This window comes from Ceratotherium simum, chromosome X (assembly GCF_057802395.1).
Source record: "Ceratotherium simum simum isolate JZ-2026a chromosome X, ASM5780239v1, whole genome shotgun sequence".
In the NCBI taxonomy this organism is placed as follows: domain Eukaryota; kingdom Metazoa; phylum Chordata; class Mammalia; order Perissodactyla; family Rhinocerotidae; genus Ceratotherium; species Ceratotherium simum.
In genome coordinates, this window is record NC_141940.1 from 103,058,828 (window position 1) to 103,071,566 (window position 12,739).

General features: G+C 37.6%; 1 protein-coding gene across 4 annotated transcripts in view; it reads left to right on the top strand.

The window, feature by feature from the left end:
• Positions 1–12,739, top strand: part of LOC101392552 (dystrophin) — a 760,070-nt gene that overhangs the window by 389,615 nt on the left and 357,716 nt on the right. For all 4 annotated transcript variants that reach the window (XM_004435057.3, XM_087426760.1, XM_087426761.1 and 1 more), the window contains exon 11: positions 3,162–3,334. In XM_004435057.3, the coding sequence (XP_004435114.2) occupies positions 3,162–3,334 (173 nt within the window). The remainder of the gene's footprint in view (positions 1–3,161; positions 3,335–12,739) is intronic.

Consider the following 12,739-nt stretch of genomic DNA (forward strand, 5'->3'; position numbering starts at 1 on the left):
GGAGAATTTCTGTTCTGGCAGCAGGGATATTTTCTAGTAAGGAGACCTTTTCAGTGCAAACAATTTTTGGTCCCGGCTGCCCAATTGCAAAATGAGAAGTGAAAAGCGTAGTCAGGATTCCATTTTTCATTCAGAACAAATCAATCCATGTGGATAAATTTTTTATTAAAATCAGTAATGCTGTCTTTCCGTGTGCTTTCTCCTCAACAGTTGTTTTTTTCCCCCTTGTTAGTAGTAGCGTTGTTCAGCTTCAATAACTACTCTCTGTTACAGCCAATGCTTAGAGTTAGCGGCGTGTGGAGAAAGCCCAAGATCTTCTAGAGTCAAAAGACCCGGATCCATTGCCCAGTTCTAACACTTACTAGATATGTGACTTTAGGCAAGTCAGTTAAACATCTCTGAGCCTCACTGCTCTCACCTGTAAAACAAAATATTATGTACTTCACAGGGCCAGGAGAAAGAATAATTAAAGCAATACATTTGTAAGTGCTTTGTAAACTGTAAAGCCCTTTAATCTCCATGTGTCATTTGTTGCTCTAAACCACAACCAGGACCTAGACAAGTAGTACTGAGATGAGTTACCTTCCTGCCGATTCTAAGACTACTTCAGCCACTTCTGATTTTCCAAGGGGAGAAGTTTTAATCCCAGTATCTATGAGGTTTGGCAGGGAATTCTCATTAATATTAGTTGGTAATATGGATGAATTCAATAAAAAGTGCCCACTAGATTTTAGGAGAAGTAAAGACGTAACTGTCTCTTGCATTCCTCTTATATTTCCCACGGTGCTAAGACTACAAATAATGACTCCTCAATAAATACTGGTTTATTGATTTTATATTCATTTCTTTCTTGATGATACAACAAAAATGTTTATATACAGTGTAATGTAAATAGCAAAGATGAAAATTAGCGAATTCATGAATCAACATCCTATTTATGCTTCAGGACACCTCTCATTTATTCAACAAGGTGTTGATGACTTCATGATATACATAATCTTAAGGAACTATTGATTGAGCCTGGGTCTCTGCTGTAAATGCAGCATATAAAAATTCAAGTGTACTGTAATTTATATGCATGTTAATATAGAAATCTGATTGTATTAGTCAAAATATCTTACTTGCTTGAACAACTAAAGGTTTGGTTTTAATCCCCTAAGTATGTACTGTGAGGTGAAGTTTTAAGTCGCATACAAATCAAATACAATAAGAAGAAAAGTAAAGTAAAAGAGAGACGTGAGGGAATTATCTGGATAACTTTGATCTGTTTGGTTTTTAGTCCTGAATTATTTAGATAAATTAACCTCATTCTTCTCTTTTGCTGAAAGAGTGGCAAATTCAGCAGTGTATGTTTTTCCGTGTAGATGCACAAACATAAAATGGATGCATATTTGGTCAAACTCCATTCGTCAAGAAGCCCAATACTAGTTTTCCACCACATAGTCTGGTTTCAAAATCATGCTATTTCCTTCCAGAACAAGCCAGTTTGCGATGGGATAGAGATAGATGCTACTTGATCTGTTTTAGTATTTTCATTCTTTCGATTTTGGATGCAGTTCTACCCATATTCCCCCTCCTGTCTTCCAGTCAAAGAGAACGGGACAGAATTCTCTTTAAAGTCCATCAGTGATACTCTGGCTGCCAAAAATTGTGACAGGATACATTAATTGTCCATCTACCTTACTTCTGAAACATTCAAAATTTTGCATCTAAGAGGCTGTGACTGAAAACACAGGCCAGTTCTTTAGAATTTCTAACATGTTATTGCTGCCACTCTTCCTCCTAACTTTAGGAGAATAATTTAATTCAATTTTAGAAAGAGAGAGAAAAAAAAAACTTTTATGGTTGCACAGATCAATCCAATTGTTCGGAGCTTCAGAATGAATTTTTAAACTTGTTGAACAGAAGCATACAAATCTCGAAAAGCAAGTCAGATAATGTACAAAGCCTCCATTCATTGTGTAGGCAGGAAGGAATGCTGGTACCCGGCAGCTCTCTAAGGAATGTTCCTTTGGCTTTGACTGTTCTGCTGGGAACAAGGAGGGAAACACATATATAAAATGAATTTATAATGTCTCTGGCTTATAATGGCAAAATGATAAGAAAAGTTGGCTGTTTAATATAAACTGTCAGTTGCATATTCCAGGCCTCCTCTCTTTGAGGTTCCTCCCACATTCACAGGGCTGGCTACCGTTTAGTGAGGAGTACAAAGTGGCTGTTTATTATTATTGACTGGTGAGGCCTGTGCTCCGAAATTCATTCTGTCAACAGAATGTAAGCAAAGTTGGCATTTTAAAGCAAGGCTCTTTCAGTCGCTGGGTTTTCTCAGGATTGCTATGCAACAGGATCAGTGCTGTAGTCCCCGATTCAAGCTGAAAATGTTACACAGGAAGACATACCATGTAAAGGTCAGATTCTTCTACTATGATGATTTTCTTGATCTGTGTATGTACAAATGAGGTTGAATGCATAACCTCTTATCATAACTCTTATCAAGGTCCTAGGGACTTTCCACTTGTCAAGCCTAAAAATACGATGGTATTTTAAATGGGAAATCTTACTAATAAATGTATGATGCTGTAATAAGTGTATGATGCTGTAATACCAAGGTGAACTTAATGTGTATTGTCAAGAAGATGTTCTCCCGTGATAGAATCCCATTAATGTGCTGGTGCTATGGACCAAGTACAGCGTTGTTTATTAGTCTCTCCGTGCTTTTGTGGTCAGAGTCAACTCTACAGATTACTATGTGCATGGAAAATATGACTTAACCCATAGTGTAATGGAATGATTGGCACCGGGGTGCACTTTATCATGGAATTTTATTTCATATCACTTCTATAAAACAATATATTTTGTCCATGGACTAGAAGATATGACTTATGAAATTTTTAAAGTTATAAATATATTATGTTCCAATTCATAATGTCAAGAAATAAATTTATTGTACCTAATAAGATGCCCATTTTCAATCTACATAATAACCTGAAGAGATAATACACCAAGAAAAGTGAGCTGGAGGTGCATCTTCTTGTTATTGGCCTAATTGAAATGTCTTTTGAACTAATAGTTTATTTTTTACAGCTCTCCAAATTCACAATCATAGCTGGTCTCTTTTGTTTGGTAATTTTGCACATATTCTTCTTCCTGCTGCCCTGTAGGACCTCCAAGGAGAAATTGAAGCTCATACAGACATCTATCACAACCTGGATGAAAATGGCCAAAAAATCCTGAGATCCCTGGAAGGTTCTGAAGATGCGGTCCTGTTACAGAGACGTTTGGATAACATGAACTTCAAGTGGAGTGAGCTGCGGAAAAAGTCTCTCAACATTAGGTAGGAAAACGATCAGGGGCAAAAAAACTGGAAATGAGTTAAAATGGCAAAATTCCCCTCATTTTCCTAGCACAGGTAGCTAATATCTCATATGTCTATGTAAATCATCCAATTTCAGAATGATTCATTTCATTTTGAATAAATGAATCCTTCATTTGCTTGGTATGAAGATGATACTTGAGGGTTCAGATTAGGTTAAAATGGTGATGTTTTATAACCACGAGAGACATGTATATTAAGACCTTAGAGTGAATTTAAATGAAGAACACAGCTATCCTAATTTCACAGAACTCTCTCTTGGCTTATCACAGGGTTATGCAAAAAGTGATCAAATTAACGTATGTTTATCATGGAATTCTTTCTTTGACATGACTCTAAATGCATAACAGAGGACATTCTTTAAATGCCATAACACATTATAATTAACAGTGGAGAGGAGACCTCTCCATAGCTCCTGCAGCTAAGGAGAGATTAGAGGAACTTTCTGTCTTTTGCTTCTTCTGAGATTTTGTCACCACATCCTCTGTAGACTAAGCCTTTAGTTGTTCTCTACTCCCCTATTTTATACATTGCCCCTTTCTGTGTATCAGCTTTCTCTTGAGAAGTTAATGGATGCGTCTCAGCATTTTTGTAAGGAGGGCGGAGTGAAGCTCTTGCTGTACCCATTTTGCAGTAGTTCGGTGATAAAGAGCAGAGATAGTAAGCAAAATGCCCCGTGTCACCTAAATGACATAAGAAGTACAGGGAGTGGAAGTCAGGCTTCCTGTGTTCTAATCAGTTGCTTTTCCTAATTCACTTGTCTTTATAAAAATATCTTATGCTTTCTTCTGTGTCTAGAGGAGGGACAGTAGTGGAGGGAGGTAGAAGAGGGTGAATGGACTTCGTAATAGTCATGAGGGAATGCATTAAACATTGGAAGTAGTTACTACCTCTAGGTCATAAGATTACAGAATATTCTTCTTTATAGTTCTTCTAAATTGTTCACACTTTTGACATATAGCATATTTACTTCTGTAATGAGGAAAAAATGTAACTGAAATTTATTAATTCAAAAGCACTCTTGTAAAAATCTACACTTAATATGAAATAATAATAACGATAGCAACTAACACGTGGTGCATCACATACCGTGCAGTGTCATGGGCACTTTATGTGTCTTGACCCATTTGATGCTCCCAGCAGTCCGAAGAGATAGATTCTATTATTCTTCTGTCTTTGCGTTTGAAGAAAGTGAGGTACGGAGAGGCTAAATAACTTTCCCAATGTCGCTTAGTAAGTGGCAGATCCAAGATCTGAACACAGGGAGTCTGCCTCCAGAGTCTGAGCTTTTAACCATCATATTATACCATAGAGTATAAAGGAAGAAGAAGAAGGTAAGACTCACCTAACTTTTACACATAAATACATAATAAGCGAAAGGATGAAATAGAGAAGCAGATTTCTAGAAGTGGGAAAGGACTTATTTCTATTTATAAGGTTTTCCCCCCAAGTTTGCACCCCAGCTTTCAAGACTCTCATTTTTATCTCCCTATTTGGTCCATGAATTCTGTATCGATGTGTCGATGATGAGTTGGGGGCAACAATGGGCAATGGCATTTTCGCAGATAGACAGGCTCCATTCGCTTTCTGTAGCTTAAACTCTGAGAGAGGTCAGTACATGTAATGACGAAGGCCACTTTCATAGCATCTGTCATTAAAAAGGAATGAAACATGTGAGATGGAAAAGATACTGGTAGATAAAGTAAAGAAAATAAAGTTACCCTTTTTTGCAGGAAAGAAAAAGAATTGTGCTATAACTGTTCTGAACATCACTCAGTGCCTTTTCTCTCCTTCATGTGAACTTGATGAAATAAAAGGAGAATTGAAAGCAGCAAACAGCATGTCAGCCAAAATATGGGCTCTTCATTCTCAGCAATTTCCCATATGCCAACTACTGCAGTTTAATTCTTGCTGTCGTTAATCAAGTAGAAAACAGTTACCTTAGCTTACCTAAGGTGCTGCAATTCTAGAATTTAAATATCCAGATCCATGGTTTTGGCTTTAAAATAGGCCTCTCTAATAACACAGGATGTGTTATAAACACTCACTTATAAAAAGCAAAGAATTAATTCTTCACCTCAAAGCGATTCAGTTTATTTCCTGACACTTGGTTGAAATAAGGGTATCAGTCAATTCATACTGAATGGCAGAGTTCAGTTGAGAGAGGTACAGTAGAGTAGTAATTTGAGATGGTTATGAAATAGGATAGATAAACACTGGAAGAGTTAGATACAGAACCATTAATGACACTTACAAGCCTGCGTTGTGCATCTAGTCAGTTCCTCCATTGGCATTATTTTATAGTGAAAAGTCACCACAATTAAAAAATAGTTCTAAAGATACCTGGGAAAACAGCCCTGTGTTTGCCTAAGCTATAACATATTACACTAAAAAATTACAATTGGTTCATTGTTTTTTAAGGGATTCTGAAGCCATTTTTATATTTCAAAATACAAAAACATTAGTACTTAATTTCACAGGTGTCCATTTTTAATGAAAAAAAAAACTTGTTTGAACCCAAATGATTTTGAAGTTTCCCTTTGCATTCCATTGGCTCGTAAGAGGTATCCTTGTGCTTTCAGATCCAACTCTATATTATATCCTTTTCCCTCCATTCATTTTCCTTCCGACCTATGTCTTTTTTCTTCCTGTGATTGTGGTTCTTATTCAAGTCTTCATCATGTCATTCCATATTGATAGATTTGTCTCTGTTCCTTTATGTATTGAGACCATCCATTACACATTTAAAAAAAATATTCTTCCTTGAACACTGTTTCTATCACATTATTCCTTTGGTCTAGACTTTCAATCTTGTTGGTGCCCATATTTTTACTCATTCATTCATTTATTAGTTCATTCAACAAATATTTACTGTTTACTATGTACTAGGCACTCTTCTAGGCACTGAGTGAAAAAAACAGATAAAAGGTAATTATTGCTCTCATAAAGCTTACATTTGGTCCCTAGAGTCCGGTGGACCCTCAACTCTCTACCAACTATGCCTAATAAGACCCTGCGAATGCCTTCCCTTTTCTGTTCTTCCTCTGCCTCCCAGTTCCTTCCTTACCTAGCGGCAATCTACTTACTCCCCAACAAGGATTCTCTGAGCCAAGTAGATTCTGTTTTCTAACCCCATTCCTGCTCTCCAGCAATTTTCTCACTCTCCCATATGAGTATGTACATTTGCTCGTCCTCACACTTGAAATACCATCACTCCTCTCATCCTCCAAATTTTGACTCAAATCCCATAATGAATATTTTCCTCCCTGACTGTTCCTTCACCAGGTCTTCCTTATACTATTCTCACTTACACTTGATGGCAGGTTCCTTTAAGTATTCCTGAGTTGTTTCATAGGGCTATGCTTGCTGCCTTCAGCTAAATTAGATGAATACAAAAACTCCAAGCTCTGAGTGAGTCAGTAAGGTAGAGTCGAGTCCTGGACCAGCAATTGGGCAACCTAGTTTCTCTTCTGGCTCTGTTACTATCTAGACTTGAATTTTCTCCCTCACTGAAGTGAGGAGGTTTGACCAGAAACAGGGTTGGTCTCTTCAAGTTCCTTTACGATTCTACAACTCTATTATTTTAAATTCTGCAATCACTCTTTATGAACCTAGGCAAATTATTGAACTTTTCTACCTTAGTTTTCTTATATTTAAATGGAACTGGTTAAGTTCCAAGGATATGGTGTAAGAAAAAGGAAATAAGATGTCTTTGAGAGAAAAGAATACGTTAATTGAAATCCTATAGTGCCGTTTCATAATTTAGTTCAAGGAAAGTATATGCCGTCCGTTCCACAGGCATTATCACATCGCACTGTCGGGGAAGAGGGAGAATCCCCCTCTGCCCTTTTCCTTAAGGTTCTTATGGCTGGCCAAATAATCAACAAGACAGGTTAGCAGGAGAAAATAATAACATGTATACATGGGAGAAAGCAGGGACGCTGCGTTTCTCAACACAATAGCAGAAATTCTCGTCTTAAATACCATGTTCAGCCAATGACAAAGGAGGATTTTGGAGGTGGGGGGAGTACGTTACAGGAGATTACCACTAAAGCACAGTAAACAAGAGTAAGGTTATTATGCAGATTTAAGGCCTCACCTTCCACATTGATAAACCTCTGGAAATGAGGCCATCCCCCCCTCTTCCCAAAACAGAGAGGGAGATACCTTTACAAATGGAGATTTCCCTTATAAATGTAAATGATTGTCTGGCAACTCCTCGCAGGGCCATCCAGAGAATGTGGCCAGAGAGACACAACCTCTGATAAGAGGGGCTTGTTGGTGCCTTTCCTATTGTAACCTCCATCCTACATTATCTTTATAGCCATCATGATAGATCTGTTCCAGGAAGGAGCCACCATGTCAAATTCTTTAGGCAGTTAGTGGGGGAGGTCAAATGTCCCTAGAGAAAACAACCAAGGTAAAGAGATAGATTTCAGGGTGGCCAAATCTTGATCTCCCACAGCATTTTGTCCAAGAGGTGTAAGGAAGAGAAGTAAATGGTCAGTGACAGTTCAGTGCCATCAAACAAAACAAAACATTTGCTGCTTTAAGTGGGAGAAAAATAAAGTGAAAGCTCTTTGTTTACATGACTGCGTATACACATGTACACACACACACACACACACACACACACACACACAGGGTTACTGATGATGTTATCCAGCATCAGGATGGTGATTGGTCAAAGAACGTGTTTCTCTCTGAAATAGTCCATGGCCACACACCTTGCATTTTAATTTTGAAAATATTAATAATTTGAGAAGTGGCCAAGTGAAGTTTTTTACCTAAGAAATATGTATGAAGATTTCAATTTAATCTGCCGCCAGATTATATTTTCCAGATTATTGTATATACTATTAACAATGAGAATCACATATGTTGTCAACCTCATTTCAGCAAGATTTACATTCTGTGAGATTTCTATACTTGGGGGGAAAATCTGTAAATGTTATATAAAAATGCTCACATTTATAAGTGTTTAAACATTAATTTGAGGGGTGAGAACACTGACATTATATAGTCCACACAGCAATAAATCTCTCAGAGAGTACTTGGTGTTAGAAATTAGAATAGTGAGAGGTTTTTCTATAATGGAGAACAAAGAAAGAGCCAAAAGAGGCAGCGTCTTTCTACCTTTGAGAGAAAAATGCCACTTGGGCATTGAGTATCTCTGACCTTCTTTCTCTTACTCTTGGAATGTTAATTATGTTTGAAAGTTGGCGTTCGTGGCCCATCTGGAGAAAAAAAAAAGTTTACTTCTCTTTGGGCTTAATTCTCTCTGTTTATTTAAAGCCCCATAGCTCCCATTTTATTTCTGTGGTTCCTTATTATTTCTGCATTCTTACCCTTTCTTTCTGTATGCTTAAGTGCTATCTTATTACACAAGGGGACCAAAGATATACAGGGATATATCATTAGTTTTATTAAGAAAGTCAAAGTGAAAAATGAATTCAATATAACACGTTTTGCTTTAAGAATACACGCCTTTCAGAGTCAAGTTTTATTAAGGATTTCAAACTAGGCATCAACCAAATCACACTTGAAATATCTGTGTCTAGAGAAATAACAATCACTTTAGCAGCCCCTATAATTCTTAGAGTCCTGTCACTAAAGAGTTCCTTGAAGACCAAGCAATATATCCCAACACACCTAAAGGTTCTGCATCTTACCTAAACCTTATAAACTGTAGAAATTATCTGCTTATTAAAGATCAGCACTTGCCTTGTTCAAAGCTAGTAGCCCCTAAGCTCTTGTCTTCGCTAATAAAGATTAATAGAAAATGGATGAAAGCTAAGTGTGCCCCTTCCAACCCCCTCTTTTATTTTCTGTGGAGTAGATAGGGATAAATCAAGTATATTTGCCAATTAGCAGGAAGCCTTTTTGTTCAAGGATCCAAAACATTTGGTGCAAACCACTAAGGTTAAGGATTTCCTCATATAAGGAAGGTTTGTAATTTCCATTTCCCATGTCTGAAGATGACAGCTCAACTTTGCACTTGAGCAGCTGCTTTATACGTTCGCATCTTAGTTTCCACATCTGCAAAACAAGAGGGCTGAACAATAATCATCTCTAAGGTTCCTGCCAGCCCTAACAGCCTATGATAAAACCAGGGGGGAGAAAACGTCATTACAAATAGAAACATTTTCAGGACGAGACATTCCAAATGCAAACATAGGTTAATCATTTGGAAATATTTGGCATACAATCTTGAAGATAAAGATAGGGCAGCTGCTTGCAACAAATGCATTAGAAATGTCTCTTGAAAACACGTCACAAGCTTAGCATGGCCAAAGAAAATGATTTCTGAGCTCATAGCGTTTTGTTACATTGAGATCTCTTTCAAAATCCTGTCGCTGACAAATACCACCTTTGCCCTGTGGAGACCAAGTAATGTTTAGGGCACATAGGACATACTTTAAAAACTTCTTTCTCAAAGAATGGTCCTAGAGCTCACTTGCTGAAATGTGAAGGTTCTTGTTCCAAGTGTAGAAGTTGTAGGGGTGAAAACTAGGAGTCTGGACTTTAAACAAGCTACTCAAATGTTTCTCACGCACACTCAAGTTTGAGAACCACGGCTTTGGACTGGATATCTTTGTAAGTGTTGTTTTAAATCAGGAGCCATTATCTGACTGACTCTCTCTCCTCCAGCCCTCACCCCAGTGTCCTCTGGCCTTTATAAGCCTTTTGCTTAAATTTTATCGTCATATCAGATCTTTCCTTCCACTCTCATGCTTCAGCAAGGAAAAGAAACAGTCATTTGATATGTAGTTAGGGTGAGTAAACATTCTGAAAAGTTAGCGAACTCCATACCTTATGGATGAATAAGGTCCCCTCACCCAGAGACCTGAGAGCTTTTTGTCATTCGTGGTCCCAGCTCCTTCTTCTGCTCCTCTGTTAACTCTCTTGACTATCCCGTGTCCCTGGCTCCTAACAGCCTCCCTATCTCATGCTATGGAGTTTCTCTTGGATCCTTCAGAACTGAATTCCCTGGGTCTCAAAGCTATTTTTTTCTCTCGTCAGGGACACAAAGGGTTTCATTGACCTGTTAATAATTAGTCAGTACCATTTAACCTATAACAGGGTCGTAGCACTGCCTTATGTAAACAGAAGCAGCAGCTGCAGGCCTCACCGTGGGCAGCCTGCCCTTCAGCAAATTTATCCGCCTCTAGACCTCTCCACCGCGGGGATATTTTATTTCCTCTTCCAGATCGAGGGAGGCCAAGCATGAGGCATCTTGATATTCTCCCTTACCTTCTCCTCTCCCTACTCCCAATGCCTGATTGCGGCTTAGAAACACTCAATAAATATTTATTTAATCAGTGTCTTTTCTCCCATTTACTGCTTTTCCATGTTTGGACTATGCTCCTCTCTACTTACCCTTCAAAATGTCCTGCCGGACAGCCTCCTTCTCCCTCAAAGGGACCAAGATGCAAATTCCAGACACAACAGGGAATCCACGTAACCAGTCATCATTAGATGCCATTAAACAGCTAATATCTTGCATAGCGAATTCTCACTTAGGCTGATCATGGAAAAGTAATAACTGAAAGAGGAGGGAAGTGTAAAAGAACTGACCTCTACACTGTATGCAATCTGCGCTATTATATTTAATTCATGGTATTTCATGATGCGTATATTAGATAATAATGCCCTTAGAGTCTTGAACAATTTAATTTCTCTGATGGAAATGCCTTCATTTTTTCCTGAATATAATGTTTATATTGCTCATAATAGAAAGAAAATTCTGACAATTTGGAGAAGTATAGAGATAAAGGAATAAATCACCTATAAATCCACCTTTGAGGGATAAACTAGTTGTCATTTCAGAATTTTTTTATGTATAGTCAAGCGTGTGCACGCAAATACATATACACACAAATGTTTTAGAAAAATATATTGTATACGTTTTTGTAACCTGCTTTCTTACTTAGCAACTGATAGGGTGATCTTTTCCATATCCATAAATATTCGCCTATGTTATCACGTTGAACATTGCATAGGATTCATAGGATTTGAACTTTGCATTGTGTTAATTCACCATTATGTATGTAACCAACTCTCCAGAATTAAATATTTAAGTTGTTTCTACCTTACGTCAATTGTAAGTGATGCTATAAATAACATCATTCTACCTATATCTTTGCATGCTTTTCCAGGTACTTTCTTAGTATAAATTCCTTTAATTTAAGCTTTTGGGTTATTGTTTTTGCATATTTTAAAGACTTTTATGTATCATCAAATTATTCTTTGGAAAGTTTGGAGCGATTTAATTTCAGTACATAGGTGCTATTTGGTGATTCTGTTTGACTAAGGCCAGAAGAAGAATCATATTTGAAATGTCAGGCTAAGTTATCAGATGGCAAAGGGAAATATTGTTCTACCTGGTTGCTTTATATTTCAATCTTTGCAGCATTAGACACTTTATTATATTTATGTTAGAGGCAGCATTAATTTTTATGAATTAATTAGTAATTGCTGATAATATGTGAGTAATGCAGCTTAATTCGTGATTTACCTGAGGCTAGAGCTTTGCTAACATTCCGCATTTCTTCTTTGTTTTCTGGATGATGATTTATTTTATTAATTTAGCTTCTCATCCTCAAGTGAAATGTGGATTTTATAGCACAGATCATTCCTTTGTATATTCTTAAATGGCTTCTCCGGATTAACATGTTCTGAATACAGTTGGTGGTAAAGCACCTAGTCTCTTGCCTAAATTATTCATGTTTGGGGGAGACTCTCAGGCAAATGTCTGGTTTTACTTTTCCACGTGAGTTCTTGTCTCACTGCATTTTACACAGAGGAAACAAAGCAGAAAATGTTGGAACTTGGTGAAAACAAATCCCAGGTGCACATGAATAAAGAAGGGTAGAGGAAAAGGAGAAGCATATGGGAAGAGGAGCGGAAGGGAACAGATGCCAGATTGAAGAGGTCAAGGGAACAGGCTGCCTAGGGTGTAGAAATGGAAAAGTCAAAATGTGCGGAAGGACCTTTCCATTTCTTAAAGCAGAAAGAATTTCAGTACTAGCATGAGTCAACGTGAAAACTGAGTGGTTTGTATTAGTCACTGGGTCCAATTTTTTCTACCAGAAATATTAAGGATCACTGACTGCAACACTATGGGAAAGTGTATATTTCATGCCAAAAGTCTCAGAATCCTGCATGTGGAAATAGACATACGGCTAAACACTGTCTTCTGTCAAAATTGCCATCAAAATGCCCCCATTTTACGGCTCTCAAGAGCGGAGGACTGCTATAGGTTTATAGCAGGTTTACAGTAGGTTTATATACAATGGAACTAACTAACCAATGTACCTTTAATGGGATTGCTAGAATCATCAATTATCCTTCTAGATATTCTGA